The following is a 20,775-nucleotide window of genomic DNA, read 5'->3' as shown; positions in this document are numbered from 1 at the left end:
TCCTACTGCTGGCAGGGACCAGAAGAAAAAAAAAAAGTTATAAAGAAGGTTTTGGGAAGCTTTGTCCTTATTTGGAGAATAAGTTTATGCCTATGCCCAAAGCAGGCTAATTTTTAAAAGGCTGTCAGATGGGCAGGGCTTTTCTGCTTCAGCCGCACCGGTTATCCTGCTATTACATGCAGGCACACCCTATAATTGGCAGGTCTCAAAAAATCTGGTCTCTTAAAAATGGAGGGTTGGAGTCCAGGCTGTCACCTGGTGCTGTCCGACAAGTAAATCTGTGAAAAACTTTCATACCTGAAAACTTAACCCAGCCTCCTGACATCCCTCCCCAGCTTTGTGTAATGACTCTGCAAACATGGTAATCGGTGGAGCCGCCTCCTCCGTGCACCTGGGCAGGGCTCAAAGGAGCGGCAGATTTGTAACCTGGCTGTGGTGTGTGGTTGGGAAGGGGCCAGAGTGGGGTAAAAGGGGCTTTCAGTGTAGTTGAAGGCAGCAATCCCGTTGGTGCTCAAGAAGGAGAAGGCTCCAGCTCACCTCTCTGAGCTGGTTGCACAGGAGTAGCTGGAATGAAAGGTCATGTCAATATTGTCCCTAAACTTGAGAGATGCATCAAGTTCTGTGCATCAAACTGAAAATAAAATTGCAGAAGCAGAGGAGCTGATGTATAGCTTTTTCTTTTGCGTGCACGTCCATGTAACTACAGTGTTGTAAATGTAATTATCAGGAAGTTATGGAGTAATTAAATACTGTGGCTATCTGAATTGATGAGATTACCTATAACAGCCTAGTAACGTCCCATATTCAGAGCAAATCGGAGCTGGACCTGAAATAAGCACCTTACAAAATTTTTTGCCATTGCCCATCTCTGCGAACTCCTTGGCAAACTAGCTAATTTTCCACAACACTCTTAGCCACACATATTTGGGTTTTTAAAATGGAAATAAGGTAGCCAGAAGGGGTAAATCTTGGATGATAGCATCTTCTACACAAGAGCATCCCATGCACGTTCTCCCATAAAATCCCATGCGCTTACTCTCATAATGATCCACAGCTTTTCTCTTTCTTTAACCATATTTAAAATTATTTAAGATGAAAAAAGGCATGAACATTCTGGGAACTGCACTGACATTTAAACCCATTTTTTTTTTGTGAGAAATGGCAATAAAATCAGTAGTAATCCAGGCAGTTTTGCATGGTTACTTTAGAAGGACTATGCTTCTATGCTTGAAACAGCAAATCTGTCAAGACCTCTCTCTGTTTTCATCATAGCTGCTGCAGACTCACGGCCTGTTGTATAAAATACAGAAGCATCATGAAAACTCCCAGTGAATCCCTTTTGGTGGTAGTGCTGGTGAGCGGGTGGGAGGAGTTTGTCAATCTGGGAACATCCTTACAGGATGCAGGTGGTTCAGCTTTTCCAGGACCCTGGAGGTCACAGTGCTTCTTGCTGGTTCCCCTGTTTGGCCGTTCAGGAGCGCTGAATGCCAGTCCTGCTTTAGGACTCTATGTGTGTAAAGGGTTCAAGAAATCTCTGTTTGGGTACTACCATTTTTTTGTCTTATACAGAAAATTTGGTATTTTTTTCCCCAAGCAGAACAAAATAAAAGTTTGAAAGCATCAAAATTGCTTGAGGTGTGAAATTACATTTCTCTGTTTTATGCTCAGAAAAAAACCTTTGTCATGGGGCTCCTTAATACAAGGAAGAAAGGGATCTCTCCAGTATCCAGGATGGTTGGGATGCTATCTAGACCATAGTCCAGGTTTTGGTTTTTGCATTGCCACAGACTCTTTGAGTCACATATATGCACACAGCTTTAACTTTTAGCTTCGCTTCCCTGTTGTCTGTAAAGCATTATTATTTCTTTGGTGGGGTTAATGACTTAATTACTTGTAAATTACTTTGAGATTCTCAGAAATGAGACTGTCAGTGTGTTTATTGCTGTTATTGCTACGGATAAGATCTTGATCATAGCAAGACAATACAAGATTAGTGTTTATTGCAGCATGACTGAGTATCTGTTTACATTAAAACAAAGAAGAGGCTGCAGTGCCCACATCTAGAAAATAACCTTTGTAGGAGCTTTGAGTCAGCTTTAACAATCTCACTATGTGATAAAATTGGCTAATATGGCTAAACATCAGCTGGTAACACTTATCTGTTTCTTTGAAAACCTTATCAGCTCTTGAACACCCGCAGCTCTGTGGTAGTAAGTCCCAGGGAGAGGCAGATAGCATCTTTTCTTGGAGAAATGGATTTGGGGTATGTTTTGCCCACTCTTAGAAGGAGAAACAACATCCAAACCCCAGTGTTTTCCTGGACAAATTCCCTCTGCACTTGATTATCACAACAGCTGAATGTATCTCCAAGGGTTTCCTGATATGCTGTGCAGCAAGTGGCCGTTGGTAAGGTTAGGCAATATTTTGGCTTGCTGGTGATAACTGCCTTGGTTCTGCATTACAGTTTTTGAACCCATCTACATTAAATACAATTAAATCTCTGTTTCTGCTTCAGGAAAAACAGAGGCCGTCATCAAAAACTTCAGCCCACACTACAGACGCCAGTATGCCGTGGCTTTCTGCAAGCACGTGCAGGATGAGCTGGAGCAGCACCGGGATTCCCAGTCTCGGTTCCTGAAAACCAAGGTAGGAGGGCATGTAAGCCCTTCCCCATCCTCAAGCTGCCATACAGCTCTGCTCTTCTGCATGAAATAATTAATGCATTAACTATTTAAACCACACATTTAGTAGTCGTAATGTATGAAAAACATGAGCTGGAAGTGTATCAGCTACTGACCAAGCTCGGTTTTCTTGTTTCTCCCAGTGTTGAATGCCCTCAAGTAAAGTTAATAGGTGGTACAGATACTCAGAGCTTCTACAAATCAAACCCAAAGTATTTTTAAAGTTATTTAAATGTTTCTGTACAGCACAGTACAAGAGTGTTCTTTCAGCTTGTTATATTGGATAGTTGAATACATAATAAGTGTGTATCTAGGATATTTTACGCCTGCACTTTTTTATATATAACCCAAGTGTACACAATAGATTTGCAAATGCAGACGTTGGAGTTGGTTCAGCTAGGTTTTAGGTGGAAAAGTTGCATTTGGGTGCAGGTTTAAAGTGTATTTTTGAAAACTCATCTTTGTTTTGGTCTTGTTTGGTTGTCTTATTGTGGCACAGGAAGAACCATGACACAAGTTTCTGGTACAAAGCATGCATTTCATCAAGGTAGAGCTGGACACTTGGGCAAAACTAGTTGCTTCCTGCAGATTGCAAGGTTTGGCAAGAATCTTGGGACAGAGATCATACATTCAGGGCAGAAATTTATCTAGGAAACTTAATTAACCCTTTAGCCATGGCTACAGGGTTCCATAAAGAAGATGGCAATAATCCCCTCCGTGAAGTGAGCTATGGAGAGCTGGTTTTTATTAGAGAAGGAGAGACAAAAAAAGAGACAAAAGTCTTTTTATTAGAGGTAAATGCAGAGAACCAGCCTTCAATATTAAGAAGACAGAACTCTAAATTTTTCGGCCGTATTGGAAATCACAGGTTTCCAATGCTCTTGAAATGAGTAGGGTAAGGCAATGAGGTGGGATGTAAAAGGTGGCATAATAGAAGAGCCGTGTCTTTCAGACAGATGTGTATCAGTTACAAGAGCACAGATGCAAAAGTGTTACAAAGAAATGAGAAATCATTTACTATTTTATAATAAAACTCTTTGCTGCATCAATGAATGTTTTTAGTACATAGTGGAAAATGGGAGACCATGAACTACAAGTCATCTTGCATTCAGCATCCCAACTGAAAGGTAAATAAGAACATCACTGTCTCAGAAATCTGGAAGTATTTGTGGAAGGCAGAGCTCTTCTGTTGCCTCCTCACCTCAGGCTACAATTTGATTGTTTATGTAGTATCTGCTCGAATCAGAGATATGTTTATGACTCCAAATTGCATTTGAAGATTCCAAAGCCCTCGTAGCAGCCTTATAGAAGTGTAGAAATAAAAGATTCAAGATGGTCAGTAATCCAGAGTCATTTCAAATCTCAAAAATTGTCTTTGTAGCCTCCGGTGGAAGCTGGGACAGTCTTATATGAAGCAGAACTGCTTCATTTTGCTGAGGATCTGAAGAAGTGGAAGGACAGATATGTTGTTATAAAAAATGACTACACTGTGGATTGCTTTGAGACTAAAGAGGTAAATGCTTCTTCCTCTTACGTTCTTCTACGCTCCCAAATAAACTGGGTATCAAGTGAATTTGCCACTGCTGCTGCCTTTCTTTTAGTAATACTAGATGAAACCTTGTCCTCAGCGAGGCAGCTCCAGCCTTGCAGGGCTGGCTGGAAGCTCCACGGGGATGGCTGAGGGTACAACCAAGTGTTGGCCATATATGTTTGCAAGAACAAACAAATCATTTTAACAGCGCTTTGAACCTTCCTTTGCCTATCACAGAAAGCTTCTTATCTGTGTCATTGTAATACGTCCCCATGCTTCTGCAGTTGGATTTTAAGTAGCAGGTTTTGGGTGGCTCCAAGCTGACTACAGTGAACCTTTTCGTTTGGCAGCTGCCATAGTCAAACTAGTCCTGGCTGACAAATCAAACAAACAGAGCTTAGAAGAAAATCCAATCCCTTTCCCCTCTCTTCTGTCCCTGACTCTTCACCGTGGCTGATAAGCACTGAGAGGATATTTTTAAATATGTTTTTTTACATTTAACCATGTTTTAGATTTGACGTACCTAGGGAATATATCCAAAATTCAGCCTGACAAAAAAATTTTCCCTTTGGGGAATATCCCCATGCATTAGCTTTGTCAATGAGTTGTGTATTTTATGTTTTCCCTCTCCCTAAATCTCTACTTGACTCCCTCTCTCTTGATTTTCCAGGCCTACCAGAAAGGAGCCAGCCCTAAATATCAAGTTCTTCCTGCAGGAGGCAAAGTACTGACTTCAGAAGAAGATTACAATTTGCTGTCTGATAAACATTTTCCAGATCCTGTTGGTAAGCCCTGCTTGAAGCTGAACTGCCAAACCCCAGGCTCTGTTCCTTACACAGACCTCTTCTGGGCAGGCTTTCAGGCTAGACTTTAAAACGGGGCAACAGAAGATGCACGCAGCCCTTTTCCTAAGTCAAAGCACAGCTCCAGAGTGGACGAACACAGAAGATGCTGTAAGCTAACTTTCAGAGAAATGCTGGCTCCCTTTTTTTTTCCAGCATCCTGGCACAAAGTCACTGGAAGCTGTGCAGAACCAGGGCAGGAACCACACCACCATTGTTCCTGGGCTTTGTTAATATTCCTGGTTTATTTGTTTCCATTTTTAGATGCCGGCTGCCTGTGTTGACTCACAGTTGATAATAAGTCCCACAGAGAGGGCAGGAAGGTTGCTGCTGCTGAATTTGTTGTTTCTGGGATGGGAACCGCTGTGGTCCTGCCTGCCCCCACTCCACAAAGACAGAGAAAATTTGAGCTTTAAGGGAGCAGATCTCATGTTGCAGAGTCAGGTTTGGAAAATGGGATGCCATGTAAGGAAAGGGATAAGGGCAACATGTAGACAAGGATTTTTTTTTAAAGTCCTGTCTCATACCACTTAAAGTTATGACTGTTGGGAGGTCTCCCCCTTACACCCCTTTCCCAAGGCACAGTGTGGTCAGAGGGTAGCATGGGGCAGCGGTGCCTGGAGGTGTCCTCTGTGTGTCACCACAGCTCTGCAGGAGTTGGGCTTGAGCAACATGGAGCAGCCCAAGGCCACTTGCAGGCTTCCCATGGCTCTCCCTTCACAAAGAGTGGCTGAGTTAGTCTTTTATGGCCCTTCTCCCCTTCTGTGCGATGCTGAAGACCCTCCGAGATGAACCTCTTGTGGCTGGTCTCTCGATGCATGGCACTGAGACAGCATCCCCTGTGCACAGTGACTCAGGGCAGGTGGAAACTGGAGATCTTCAATGCTTTCTTTGCTTCACCTTCAACGGCTTGAAGTGACAGTTCATCAGGCCATCTTGCAGTTGTTTTTGAAAATGCTGGAGACAGGGAAACTGCTGCTGTTCCTACATGTTTTAATGCAGGTTGTTGCTGTATGGAAGACCATATACTCCTATATGGCCTCTATGTGGAAGAGACCAGAGCCACCCACTTACTTATTTGCCATGAAAACCTTTTCCCTAGCAGCTACAATCCAATGAAATAGTTTCTTTGAAATTTTACCAAAAATGGGTAGTTTATGGCCACCTTGAATACAAAACAAGAGGACATCAAGTTGCTGTGGTGGTATAAAGTAGAGATGTTGTTGGTGCCTGCTGCATTTGTCCATCCCAGCTGTGTCCCCCTGCCCTCTGTGCCAAACTGCTTGGATCAAGGAGACCTGAGGTTTTCACGTCTCATTCTTCCCTGCTAACAGAGGTCTGTTCTCTCTGTCATAGCAGAGAGAAAGAGCCACCCCCCCCAAGAAATCCGCAGATTTCAAATGGAGATGTGTTTTTTGTGTAGGGTCGAGTGAGAAGGAGGTCGCTCAAGCCTTCGTTCAGCTGCCGAGGGAGTTCCCGGTTTACCTGTGGCAGCCCTTCACCCGGCACAGCTACTATTGCTTCCCAGAGCCAGAAGCTCAGAGGCAGTTCAGCGCCGTGCTGGGGGACTGTGTGAGGCACTCAAACCATGGTGAGTTCAGAAAGGACCTCTTCCTGTACATCATTCACCCTGGTAAAGATTTAAATAGCTATTATAGTAAAAAAGCTGTAGAAAAATGCAAGTCACTTATGAAAGATGCTTGGCTTGCAGTGCCTTGAGGAATGTGTTAACATACCCCTTCTTACTTCGGTGGGAGCAAAGTTAGGTGGGATTTGAGCTGCGGTGTAGTAAACTTGGGTAGAAAACACAGGAATTGCTTTGAAAGTGGCATTCCCCTCTCTGTCAGCTCATCTAAATCCAGTATCATCAAACAAAATCATAAGAGATTTTTACTAAATATGGCATGGCAAACTCTCACCTGTGTTTGCAAGCTTGACAAATGCATCATAGATACAGTAGACCAGGTTCGTACAACATGGAGGGAATGTAGTGTCCCAGTACATTTCCATAATGTTATACATATATCATCAATGGTCAAACATTTGATGTTTTCTGTGGGTATTTAGATGGCAGCTCAAGCCCCAGCCATGGTTAAGCCTTGTAGATGGGACATGAATGGTGTGTAAGAGACGGTATTGATTATTTGCACAAGGTTGAACTTTAAATCTCACTTTCTAAGTATGTTAGACTAGAAAACTTAAAAAAGAAACCAAAAACTTGTGACTTGCTAGGATTATAAAAACAACCTTGCTCTCATGAAATTGGAAGACCATTTATGAGTTGGATGCTTCAGAAAAAGAAATGCTTTCCTGTTTTTCAGATGACTTTTCTCTTTTTCCATGAAGCTGACCTGCTTCCCCCTCTGGTGTCCAGGCTTTTCCATGCCTTTAGTGTTGCTTTCAAGTCCCATCTGCTCTTGCTGCCCTTGGTGGGAGATGGAAACACTCAGGAACTTCTCCAACAATCTCAGCTACTTGGGCCTGAAGCCCATGCTTGTAGATAAATGAATTGAGAGTGCAGTGTGTGAACAGTCCCTTTTACTTACAGAAGTGGCTCCCAGTGTATCTCTTTTAGCTGTCACTTTTGGCTCCTCGTCATCAGCTTCACCTCATTACCCTCAGACAGCTGTCTCACACTGTCCTCCCTGGATCCTTCTCAACTGCCATCTCTTTTCCCTTGCCTCCACTTCCAAAGGCATACCTGGTCTCCTTTAGGACTCCATTCCCATGATGAAAACACACATTACTGTATTTCTAGGCAGTTTCATAAGATGTGCGTGGTGCTCAGTGACGGTTGGTGGCAGGCACCTTCTTTGCAGGACATGCAGGATTCTCAGTCCCTATGCTAGCCAGGTGGGATACACTCCCCTGACACTTGGTGGTCCTCCTCTCCAGCTCATTTCCAAGCCATGCGGAAAGCAGTGAGACACAGCATGCCCTTCTAGCTCTGACAGCCTCGTACAAACCAGAGCGAGTAGCTCCAATGCAAATCAGTGTAGGTGTGGAGAGGCTGCGGGCTAAAACACCCTGGTAGGCAAATACCCAGTTGCAGGGACTGTAAAGACTGTTTCATGGCTAGATTAACATAGGTTGGAGGCATCAGTCTAGAAGGAACATGCCTTCACTCAGCACTTCCAAATAGCTTGAGTCTCAATAAATATTCTCTACATAGCAGCCAGAGGAATCTAAATTCCCATAGCATGCCCAAGGGCAAAACCTGCCTCTGTGATTTTTGGTTCTGATTAGCCTGGTTTTAGTTGCAGCAATCATACAGTATGAAAGTGCTCCGGACTTTGGACAGCCACCCCTTTGCTCCTCACTGGGATTTGGTAAGGAGATGGGGATACAGTCAAGTTTTCCTGGCACCGTCAGTCCCTCATGACTTGAAGCCTGTTCATTAGCTTTGGGGTTTTTCATTTCTCTCTTCTGGAGCAAGTGTAACAGGCTTGACAAACCTTTTGGCAACCTTTTTTTTTCTTAAAGTTCAGCACAGCACTCTAGGGGCCAATTCTGAATTGGCAGAAGTTGGGACTAGATGACTTAATAGGTCTTTTCCATCTCCAATGCCTGCAAGTTATTATATTTCATATGGTTCAGCTATTGCTCATTTATGCAACTATTTCAGGATTTATCCCACTCAGCTTTTTCTGTGGTGAAGTTTTTATCTGACAAAAGATGCTTAGTGACATTGCAGTGCCTTCGTCAAGGCTCATCCTTTCTGTCACATTATTTCTGCTCAACAGACTGATTGGTAGGTAAAGACAGTCTGGATTAAGACCTGCTGTTGCACTGGTAAAAATTAACTGTTTTTTACAGCTAGGGAAACGGGAGCTCATATTTTCTGGATTTCTTGGACTTATACCATCTCCTAGAAACCTAGGTGCTGCAAGCAGAAAAATGATCCCTGACAAGCACCCCAGTAACCTTAACTCTGCCCTTGAAGTGAGCTTCTTCAGGGTTTTTTTTCAAGGACTTCATACTAATTTATATTCATGCTCACATGACTGAAAGATGTTACTTTATTAATACTTTTTAAAGCCTTATTTGCAAACAATTTTGCCTACAAAAAACAGGTGTCTGAACAATCCGACAAAGTTACAGGCACATGCAGTAATACTATGGGTAGTAAGGCTTGTGATATAAAAATTGGCTGTGTGTTCTTTTATTTTAAAAAAATTGAAAAGAGAGAAGAAATGCGAAAAATCCTTCAAGTTCAGTTGTGGAATATAATTTAGTGGGATAAGGAGCACCGGCCAAGGCAGCACATGCCCACCTCTCTAAAAAGTGCCGAGTTAGCTTTTGCCAGGGCAGATTTGGCAAGGGCAGGAGAAAGACAGATGTAATGTCTGATCAGAAGTTGCCTTTCTGTCTTTTCTATAATCTACCACTTCTGGAAAGGAATGTATCACACTGGGCTTTAGGCAAAAACTTGGAGGAGTCTTTGGTTAAAGTCTGTTTTCTCCCAGGAAGCAGAATTAAATATGGTCTCTTGCTGAACAGAAAACTGGAGTGAATCAGCATGTGGTCTTGCGATGGGAGCCGCCCTGACATTCAGCTATTTCCTCTCTTTAGAGTCCCTCTGTTATAAATAACCAGTCCAGCCTATGTTTCTGGGTTTTCTGGTCAGAACTCATGGTCAGGAGAATAACTATGGAAGTGTTTGGATTTAGTGATCACCGCTTGTAAATATGATTCAGATGTACGGATTGCGGGTTCTTCTCCCCTGGACCCCAAATTTTCCTGTTGTGTTTGTCCTTTATACTAATTGATAAGGGATTGCAGTTCAAGGGGACAATGATTTCCTTCATTATGAATGGAGTATGTAGATCTTTTGCACCCTGCTTGAGTACAGTTCAGATAAGGCATATTTAAAACCTTTAAAATGAACCTAAGCCAATCAGAACCTGACTGGTCATGGCTTTAAAAATATTCTAGTACAATCAGACGCGTACACTGAGATTCTCCGAATTACCCTCACTCTGAAAGTTGATTGACTGATTAATATGCATACAGAAATCATCCCAGTTCAGTGACTCATCTGGGCAGCTCCTGCTTTGCGCTTTGCAAGTTGGCTTTTGTGACGCCTCAGGATTTGGGCAGGGGATCAAATGCTTTTTGGGGTTTTAAGCTGTGAGGTTGTGTGATTAAGGCCTAATGAATGAAACTACAAGTGCCCGGGGAGCAGCAGAGGAACCCCAACAAACCGATGGGTGCCGAGGGGACCCCGATGTGGCTGCCCCAGTGCTTGGGGGAGGAGGCTCAGCTCACGGTCCCGCCGTGAAACCCACCCAGGTGGGCCACCAGGAGCTCTCCCTGACTGCCTCCCCATCGGCAGGGCTGTCGTTGCCTAAGTGGGTAAGGGACTCATTATGGGATGGAGGGGAAGAGCATTTGGAGATTGCATAAAGCATATTATGGGAAGTTTTCCAGGAGACTGTTGGAATATGCAAGATTTATTATGGGATGTTTAGGGGAAGGACCAAAGCTGGGAAAAGGGAAGGATCAAAGTGGATTGGAGAGGAACACGTGTGGGATAACAGAGTGAAAAGGGGGATAAATAGGATCAGTTGGGTGTAAAAAGGAGGCTGGTCAGTACGCTTGTTCCATGCTTCATCACCACGGTCTGTCCTGCCTTCTTACTAAACTCCACTTCTAACTATTTTCCAGGGTGAGGGTGCTCTCTGGTGTGTGTGTTGGGGTCCTAAGTGCCAGCAAGTAGAGAAGGAGCCCTGGCGTCATGGGGACTCCACAGGTTTGAGGTGCTAGCACGTGGAGAGATGTGTGTGGGAGGTCCCCGTGCCAGCAATGGGAGAAGGGACCAGAGAGCACAGGGGCCCAGAGGTGCAGGGCCATCATCTGGTGAAAGCAGAGTGCTTTCCTAACAAGCTTCCACCAGCCATGTGTGTACATGGGCTTCACTCACTAGCAAACTTCAATCTGTACTATCTGACAAGTAGGAGAGGAGGTGTGGGAGCCAGCAACCAGAGATGCCATAGGGCTGGGACCAGTACTGGAGGGACCATAGGTCTGAGCCAGCTACCAAAGAGACATGGGGGTCTGAGAGTTACTGCTGGGGGGAACATAGGTCTGGACCTGCTATCAGTGGGGGCAGGTGCGGAAGGATGTCATGACAGCTCCAGCTATTGGGCTACCAGATTTGGCAACTCTAACATAATCTGTACTTGCATTTGAGTCCCTTTTCTGGCTGAGTTTGAGTCAAATATATTTCAAAATTGCTTTTCATCATTCAGTGTATGACCTGAAAAAATTTCCTGGGAAAATTAACAACTGTGTAACTCTGCTTCCAGGAAAAAAAAGGTGACTGTAAATTTGCATACCCAATACAGAGGTGCTACTATCTAATCTTGGCCATTATCTCAAAAGCTCCATCAAAAACCTTCCTGCCCTCCAAACTGTCCATTCTTTACCAACAGCTTTGTAATTAAGGGCTTCAGTGGGCTGCATTAAAGAACATTGTGTGCAGCTCTGAAATATCATGATTCATTTCTCATTGAATTTATTACCTAGGCATAGGATATAAAACATTATAATGGGCATATTTGCTGATTTCAAAGCTTTTTGGCTTTGATCAATGAATATGTAAATGAAAGGGTGACTTAAATTAGTTCAATGGCATAAACGTGCATATGGAAAGGTAATGTTGAGGGGAGGTCTCTAGATATATAACATGGGTCAGCCAAAAAATGTTCTTTGCAGAAGAACAGCAAGCCAACAAATACAGAGGAGTCAATAGTAAAATATGGTAGAGTAATACAACCTAGTGATGACTTCTGATGAAAATAATTCCACATACAGAGAAGAATGTACAGTTCACTGGGTACAAGGTTACAAAATTAAATTTTCAATGTTTGCTTTGCTAGTCTGTTCCTTATGCTGTAGGACATTTGCTGTATTTTCCTGGGGAGATTATGTAGCCTTCACTGTTTTAGTAAAACTGAAAAATAAATGTTTCAAATGGTAAATGTGTCAAGACAAAAGATAGCTGTTGTAAAAAATGCAGTTTCAAGGGTTACTAGAGAATTCCTGCTTTCTGATCTGATCTTAGCTGGGAAGCATTTACAGTGTACTAAATGTGGCCTTATTGGCTTTAGTAAATAATAAGTATTTGTTGTTGACCACATTAGTATTGTTTATATCTAAAGATCCTACATTACATCAATGTATAAACTGTATTACTACATTTGTTTTAATTTTGATGATTCATAATTAATTCAGGAGAATAACATGTGACAAAAAATATATATCCTAATGCCACTTTTGTATCAACGTCCTGACAGAAAGGGCAGCAAGAAGGAGAATTTTCTGCCAGTAATATTATTTTTTAGCTTTCCTTGCCCAAGTTTTGCCTCAGTTGAGTTTTCCTTAGGTTGATAGGGAGGACCTGCTGACTGTTCACTGTTACTTCCAGAGAGCCTGTTCTTCTCAAGCGTCTGTTGAGGTCAGACCTTCATCAGTGGAGGATTTTATGTAGTATCAGTTTTAAAAACTTCTCAGGTTTTTAAAGAAGCTGTGCTTGAGTTGAAGCGGAGTGTGCAAGGAAATGGCTTCATTTTTTCCTCCAATTTCCTAATCCACTACTCCCAGTTCAGATGTGGGCTATAGCATGCAATTCATTGATTTGCCTTTATCTGCATGATCCCTCCACTTCCACCCACAGTTGGACTTACTCTGGTTCCCTCTCCACCCCCATTTTCTTAGTGAAATGGTGAGAACTGCACACCTCAAATTTTGGGGGAAATTTGCTGCTGAAATGGCCACATAACCCGCAATGGGGAAGCACTGTCAGTCCCAAATTGGCGATAATGAGGGAAATGCTCAAAATATTCGGAGTGCTCTAATATTTCCTATTCTCCAGTTTTTAATCCTTTACATTTGTATGTCCTGAAAATCAGACTAGAAGTTTCTTCTGAACGCTTATTTAATTTTTTGTTGTTTTAGGAGATCATCTTGTTTCCTATATGAGGTTACCAGCTATTGTGTTTCACTTAATATTTGCTGTTAAAAGTGAAGAAGCCCAACCACTTGGTGCTGGGATAGAGGGAAGTCTGTGTGATGAGAAGGAACATACAGCTAGCTAATTCTGGGAGACGTGGAGTTTCACTTCATGATTTTATTTTCTTTCATCTGGTTTGATTTCACATCCTTATCTTGATAATCACCCTCCTGACACAGGAAGCTAAGGGACTTTCAAAACCATATCCTGTCATCTCCAATTTTGCCATAAATAATAAAAAAAAAATTTAGAGAAATAAATACATTGAAGAAGTACAATAAAGAAATACATTAGGCAAGAGAGAAATACAAAATGTACTTTTAAGCTCATGCAGGGCATTCTGTCACAGCTTGGCTGTGTCAGAACAACTGGGACAGCTTTGGATTTTTTTTCTCCATCTCTGGCTTTTAGGGTTGCCATTAGCTGTGTCCACATTTCCTTTTTCAACTCTAAGTTTAGCTGGCAGGTGTTTTTCTTGTAATTATTTCTAGCTTTCCTATGTTACATGTATATAGTACATGTAGGGCTTACCAACTCTTGGACTATAATTCAAAATAATTACTGAAGCGTTGATAAAGGCTGACAAGATGACATTAAGTACTTAAGCTGAAGGATATATATCTCCGTGTACAGAGCAAAGCAGCTGTCATGAGTCCAAATAGGACTTTGGAAAGATTTCTGAATCTTCGTGTTGCAAACAGGGTGGTTTTTCTTCTCTGGAGGGGGCAGTTGAAGAGAAGGGTTTTCTTGTTGCCTTTTTCAGATGACATGCAGAAGGACCAATTAAAGTAGAACTGAGGAGGAAACTGCTTTTTTTTGACATTAAGGAAAAATCCTTCTGCACTGGGATGAAAGCAAGACCTTTCTGAAGGTTTGCATGATAATTTGGGGTGGGAAAAGGTATGAATGGAGAAAGAGTATTCAGCCCTTCGCCTGCCTGACTCAAACCTGGGACTTGTGTCTTGGCTTCTCTTACTGCAGCTGCTGCACTTTGATTAATTAAATCACTTTATGGTTAATAAGATCAGATCTCCTATAATCCACATAGGTGGCTGAGACCATGGCTGGTCTTTCACCAGAGAGACATCTGAGGTCCAAATGGACTTTTCAAAACTGATGTGTAAACTTCCATAGAAATATTAATGCTATCATAACATTCAAAACCATTTTGCTATAAATATCTTTGGTGAGGCTTGTGGGGTGCTATGAAACCTATAAAATGTTTTAGGACACAATTTAGAATTTTTTTGTATAATTTAGAATATTTTGCTTAAAATAAGACTATTTTTCCTCTTTCTGGAATGTTTTTGCTCTACAACATCAGTTCTTTCAATCAGCGTGGCTTTTGCTTTTCTGGTAAGCCTGCTTGCCTGTACTGTAGTTAGGATTTTCAGTCTGTAGGAGTTACATTCATTCTGAAACATCAAGATGATTAATGTGCTAAAATTCTAATTGCGATTACAGTCTTCCTACCTCTCTCACCTCCACGCCTTGGGCTGATTCTCCTTTTCTTATGTATTACCAAGCATGGGGTGGTGTAGAAGAGCCACTGCTTTGCGCCCACCACCCAAGCCTATTTTAGGAGCCGTGAAGATACTCAGTTGTGCAGGTGTAAGGTTGTATTCAGGCTCCAGCTTCAAAGTTCAGCAGCAGAAAAATTCTCACCTGCACCAGGAATATAGTAGCTAGTTTGCAAAGCGCTTGGAAATTGTCAAAGATAAATGGTATTGTGATTCTTTCTGTGTGTTTATACGGTGCACTCATGTTTTAGACTATGAAACATAAAGCTGCTGGTCCCAGCAGAGGGAGGCTCCTTGTAATCTGTCTCGTGCTGCTTTGAACAGCTTTAATACAGGCATTGTGTGCTGCAAAGCAAATAGTTAAACCCTCTGAATGTTGGCTTGATGGTCTCGGAGGAAATTTGCGCTGCAAAACTTTATTTGCTATAAATACAGCGTATTATTGCAGGGTTGTATCCTGTTTGGAAATTACCTCATCTAGCTTCTGTTAGTGGTTAGCAGCTTCATACCACATGATCTATGAATAATACGATAGTACAGTGCTCTCAGGAAAACATCAGAGCTGTGAGGTTGATGCTTCTCAGACCCAGGGCATTATACTTCACTTCATTCTCGATTTGGATAATAATATGACAGGACTCCATTTTGTAAAAGTAAACAGTGTGTCCTTTTATTCAGAAGATCATTTCCAGAGGTGCCATAGCTGTATTATAAGCCCTGGGCAAACTGTCTTTCCCTGAGGTCCAGTTCCTGAGCTCTCCTCATCTCCCAGGTTCAAGCAGATGGATTCACTCTCATTTTCTTACCTGCCATCCCCTTTGGGTTGGGACCATTTGCTTTTTTTTTTGCAGACAGAAATTTTCAAAACCTTATTTTTTGGAGTTGATGGCCATGGCCTTTCTTACCAACTTTCTGTAGTATCTTACAAGCAACAGCTCTTAAAGTGCGCTGGGACCTCAGCTGGTCGCTTTTTGATATATAACAACATGAAGATCAGATCGTCTTGCCCTCTCTTAGCCATTCTCTGTGCCCTGTCGATAATCCTCTGTGTGGTTTTACTCATACACCCCACAGTAGAAAGTTGCTCATCATTAAACAGAAACTATATGAGCAATAGACAGTAATCACCGTAGTCCCTACCCACAGCAAATAAATCCCAGGCAGGTATTACCAGAATAACTAGAAAAAATGCTATTGCAAGAAACCTGTGCTACAAAGATCACTCTTAGAAAGGGAAATTGTTCTTTGTCATGCTAATTTATTTTTATTTGATAGGCATCCCCTAAATGTGGTGTTGGGAGGTTGTCGGAATGTTTCCTTAACTGCAGGAACGTCTCTTATTCCCTGATTTTCTCCAGCAGCCTTCACCCCAAATCCTTTGGTGGCTGGCAGCATGCAATAGCTTTCTTTGAAGTACCAGTACAGGAGATAGAAATGTCCTATGTATTTAGATGGTTAAGACACCACAGTTTTTAAAAATGGCAGCCTTTTCTTTCAGCAGCTTCCCTCTGGTTTGGGGTTGTGTATTTTCTTCTTTACCAGCTTTTGTTTTAAATGACCTAAATTAAAAAAAAAAATTAAATTAGATTTTTTTTTTTTTTTAATTAAAGAGCATGTATAATGGAAAGCAGAGGAAAACAACAATCTAAGTACACTTGAAAGAAACAGATGCTAAGGTGAGAGGGGGATGACTTGGAAGGATAAGAAAATTGGGAAAAATGTAATTTGCATTTCTTAGCGTGAAATCTATTCCGTTGAGGGTAGCAGTGTCCGGTGGAAATAGTAAGTGGTGGAAGCACCATCTTTTGAGACTGCTAAAACCAAAGATAAAACATGTAAAATTCCAAATATTTTTCAGCTTTACCCACCTCCTACTATCTATTTGTAGCATCACAAGAAGGAAGGCCCTTCACTGATATCTGTACAGAGATTTTTCTTGTCCCAGGAAAATGCCATCTAAGGAAAACACTATACAAGAAAGAGCTACAAAAAAAATGTTTTGGCACTGTGTTCACCTGAGCCAGCTTTCCACCAAATAGATGATGAAGCAAGGAGATATTTTGAGATCACATAAAATTAAATGCAGTTTCTACTAATTTGTCATATTCCAAAAATTATAGTAAGTGACAAACATTCTCCCCATCAGTGAAAGACCACCAAACTTGACTCCTCGGTCATCTTCATTTCCTTCCAGTGACCGTCCTCCTGCCTTCCCCACTCTTTAACCAAAGTCAGCATGTGGTTTTTGAAGATTTGAGGAGGTATTGAATGGGCCCTGCTGTCTTGTAGGAAGGAACTAAAAAGTATATCAGGTTGTTAGTGACTTGTGTTGGGAAGAGACATTTCACCAAAGCTGCAGTTATTGAGGTAGGCAAGAGCCAGGCAAGGCTACCTTCCTACTTATGGGCCTCTACATGACCATCTCTTATAAATACAGCCATCGTTGGATGCCAGATTGCTTTAATATCAATTATAGTTACCTGCAGGAAGAATTCAGGGACCAAATGGAAAACAATGTTCTCTGAATGCAGAATCTTTTACCAAACTATAGGCAGCTCTCCAGCTCAGGAACGTATATGCAGATGTGAGTGCTGCAGGAAACAGATGAAGCCAGGATGGATTACTTCCGAGTTTTGGTAGTCAGATGATGGGCGTTATGTCAGAAATGGATTTCTTTAATTAAAACACGTGCTGTGTGAGCTCAGAATTCTAGATTCTCTTTTAACACTTGTTCATCTGTGGTTTTGGGCCTCAGCCTTTTATGAAATGTCAGCCAACAAGCTTCAATTACTCTCAGTGGTTTAGCTTGCTTTGGTAAAGCACTTTGTCCACAGTCAATATACCCCTTCACTATTATTAACAATAAAAGTAATAAATTTATTGTAAGAAAAGCCCATATGGGAGAAAGACATTTATTGGATTGCAATAGGGGTGCTCAGTTTGTTTTGAGGAATGACATATTCAGTTTTTACACATCATAAAACATCCTGACTGCAGTTCCTTGGCTCTCTGAACAGTTTAATGTGGTAATGCTGCTGCTGCGTCCAAAAATCAGTGAGTCCCAGTTTGCAGAATTAGCCAAGACGCAGAAGGGAACTGTGAACCACTTGTGTCTCAGTAGAGCAAACTACCCCATCAGTTCTGGGAGGTGGAAAATTCTCACTGTCTGGTTATCACATCTGACCAAAGTCCCACCAGGAGCTGGAGAAACGTTTCCCTGCTCTTCGCAAACACAGACTTTTCCATGTGGTTACATCAGCAGTACAGAAATGAGCTGTGCTGCTACTTACATGAACACTGGACTTGTCGCCATTGCATTTGTTAAGAGGGTATACAATATGCCGTCTCTCTTGGCATTCCTGTTGTTTGATGACCATTTTAGCCTCCTTCATGCTGCAATAATGAGTTTGAATAGCTTCATTAATGACAATTATTGTTCAGAGGGGCACACAGTTTAAACTGGATATTGAAATACTCAGTTTTTATCAGCTAGCATGGCAGGTTAGAATAGGTAATATTAAAGAGGTATCTTGCTTTGATCGTAATTAAGAAAAATCATCATCTAAGCAATTAAACATCAGCTGGTTTTGAGCTTTCTGCTGCAAAGCACAGCAAGAGAGCCAATGCAGCAGTCTGCAGTATGTACAGATACAAAATCTGAACTGGAATGTTCAAATACAGATTTCTTATTATCTGGATTTTCTGAAAATCCACAATTTTAGCTAGAGGCAGTAAGGTCTGTGGCACTCATCCTCTCTGGTAATGAGGCCTATTTATAGAAATTTTTGCACAGAGGTCTTCAGTGTTTTGACTGATATAAGACTGGTCGATCTATGGCTACAGATGAGACCAAATTCACCAGGGCAATTAATTTCCACAGCTGTCTTTAGGCACACACAAGTGTTAGTGAGTCAGAAAAATTGTTCAGATAGCCCTTCCCAAGGGGCTTTTAAACAATGTGCCAGCAACACGTCCATCTTCAAACAAAGGTGCAGCTGTCCTGCCATGGGTGGGAGAGCACGTAGGACCTTGGGACCGAAGATTTCCTCATTACTTGCCCGTATGATGAAACATTCATCTGCCAAGTGACAGAGAAGGAGCTGCAGCTCATAGCCTGGAGCACCTCATTAGGCAACTGTAAGTCCCACAGCAGCTGAAACATCAGATATTGCTGAAATGAGGAAAGGGACCATCTCAGTTAACACTTCTGCACCAGGTGCAAGTGCACTCAGTGGGTGTCGAGTAGCCTGGTCCTCTGTGTATCATTTTGGTGAGTTAAGGTTTGAGATTTTTTTTTATTTTTAAAGAGGGATTTAAACTGTTTATACGCTACAAGGAAGCTCATTCCTGCAGACAGCTTTCTGCAGTACTGAACAAACTCAGCCGTGCCTTTGAGAGATGTGCAAATTTGGGGAGATTTATAAAGTCATGGTGTTTCCAGATGTCCTTCCATCTTTTATAAAGGAGCTTTATAGCAGTTATTCTGTTATGTTTATAAGAGGAATCTATGGTTAGCAATATCTTATCTGTTATTAAAATTAGGCTCCATACTTGGGTATGTAAAGATAGAGTCTCTAGGTGGGTTTTCTTATTTTAAAATTAAACAGAACAAACAGAATTTTGTTTTGCTGTCCACAAATAAGCTGATATTGTATTCATTAGCAGCTGGAGAAGCTGCTTGGGTAATTTTCCAAGTGCAGACCAGCGTAGATTAAGCACATAGCATCAGTCTGGGTACCTGTAAAGCCTCACCGGCCTTTTGCTGGAGGACATTCAGTAAACTTTATGGCTTTGTATGGCAGTTGGATAAGGATGACCTACAGCCACCACTGCACCAAGCTCCCCTAACATGGTCCACTTTCTACAAACAGGAGGGACAGATGCATCACTCGTGATAGGTGCCAGCCAGATTTGTTGAAGGGGAAGCCCCTGTGAGGGTGTTCAGGAGAGTGAAGCACGCGTCGTCCTTTCTGCTGATGAACAATTGTTCCTGATACCACTGGGGTTTACCACCTGCCCTGTTTGCAGCTGCGGCATCTGCTTCCATTTCCCACGCACCATCCTCTCTCTTGCACGCAAGCAAGGCTACCCCAACAGCTTATTCATTGTTTTCCTTGCTTTGCCATGGCATAACAGAGCTGGCTGCCAAGCCAGCCACAGTCCTCTAGCCTTTTCATAAACTGCTAGTTCTGATTTACAGAAGCCCTGGCTCTTCCCTGCTGAAATCTTGGAGGATGTGCACCGCAGCTCCTTTCAGTTTGGGTACAATTTACTTTTCTTGAGCCATATCCCATGAATGTGCCTCTGTCTTGTGTGCCTCGCCAACAGCTTCTGCACAGCCCAACACCAGATGGATCTAGTTGTTCAGTGCCTTATCGCTGATGCAATCTTTTCCTCCTATGGAAAGTGAGAATGAAATTGCCTAAATTAAGCAATTGTAGTAGCCCTGAAGTATAAAGCTTCCTTTTTTACTTTGAGCTGTTTTTGTAGTAAGACTGCCATAATTATGTTTTTCTCCTGTGTTTACTGGCATAGGAAAGAATGTGTGATTGGGATTTTATGGTACGTACAGCTTGATATTTTTCCCATGAACTATTCAAATGAATCGCTCTTGGGTTTTCAGCATCTTCTTCCCACTTCTTTATGGGGGTTGGGAACAGTCAGAACAGAGAAAAAATACTCCTTTGAGCATGGAGTTTAAAACTTGATGATCTTGGAGGGTAAACTCTTGTCAGCACTGGCACATGATCATCTCAGCAGGTCCAAGATCCAGCCCTTTGGATGGTCTGTTGTCCCTTTTGGTTAGGAGGGAGCACAGCTGTGAAGAAGGAAAACATGTGAGTCAGGGTTGGATGGCTGCAGGACCTGCAGTTCTCCCTTCCTCCAGCCAAGCCCGGCCCTCTTCTCGTCAAAATATTCAGAGTTTAATTTTGGGAGGTCAAAAGCTTTCAGATGCAATGCTTCACCAGTTTCTCAGGTGGAACACTCCATTCTTTCATTAAAGCTGCCATCAGGGGATGTTCTCTTGGCAGCTAACAGCCTGACTTACAACTCTTTTACTGATATTTTAGCATCCTGGTTTGCGACTTGCTATTAAAAATGCTATAAAACATGGAGGTAGCAGTGAAGATATGGTTGGGATTTTACCTGGCTGTTTTTCTCTTGTTTGAGCATTGTGTGAGCTTGA

At 42.1% G+C, this 20,775-nt stretch overlaps 1 protein-coding gene across 1 annotated transcript in view; it reads left to right on the top strand.

Moving 5' to 3' along the window:
- The window catches only part of NIBAN1 (niban apoptosis regulator 1), a 72,449-nt gene that overhangs the window by 26,747 nt on the left and 24,927 nt on the right, over positions 1–20,775 (top strand). Inside the window, exons 2-5 of the mRNA XM_052801063.1 lie at positions 2,516–2,646; positions 4,063–4,194; positions 4,883–4,997; positions 6,478–6,645. Coding sequence (XP_052657023.1) covers positions 2,516–2,646; positions 4,063–4,194; positions 4,883–4,997; positions 6,478–6,645 — 546 coding nt within the window. The remainder of the gene's footprint in view (positions 1–2,515; positions 2,647–4,062; positions 4,195–4,882; positions 4,998–6,477; positions 6,646–20,775) is intronic.

The sequence above is a fragment of the Harpia harpyja genome, chromosome 11 (genome assembly GCF_026419915.1).
Source record: "Harpia harpyja isolate bHarHar1 chromosome 11, bHarHar1 primary haplotype, whole genome shotgun sequence".
NCBI classification, from domain to species: domain Eukaryota; kingdom Metazoa; phylum Chordata; class Aves; order Accipitriformes; family Accipitridae; genus Harpia; species Harpia harpyja.
Note: the sequence above shows the minus strand (reverse complement) of the source record. Positions and strands in the feature narration are given on the sequence as shown.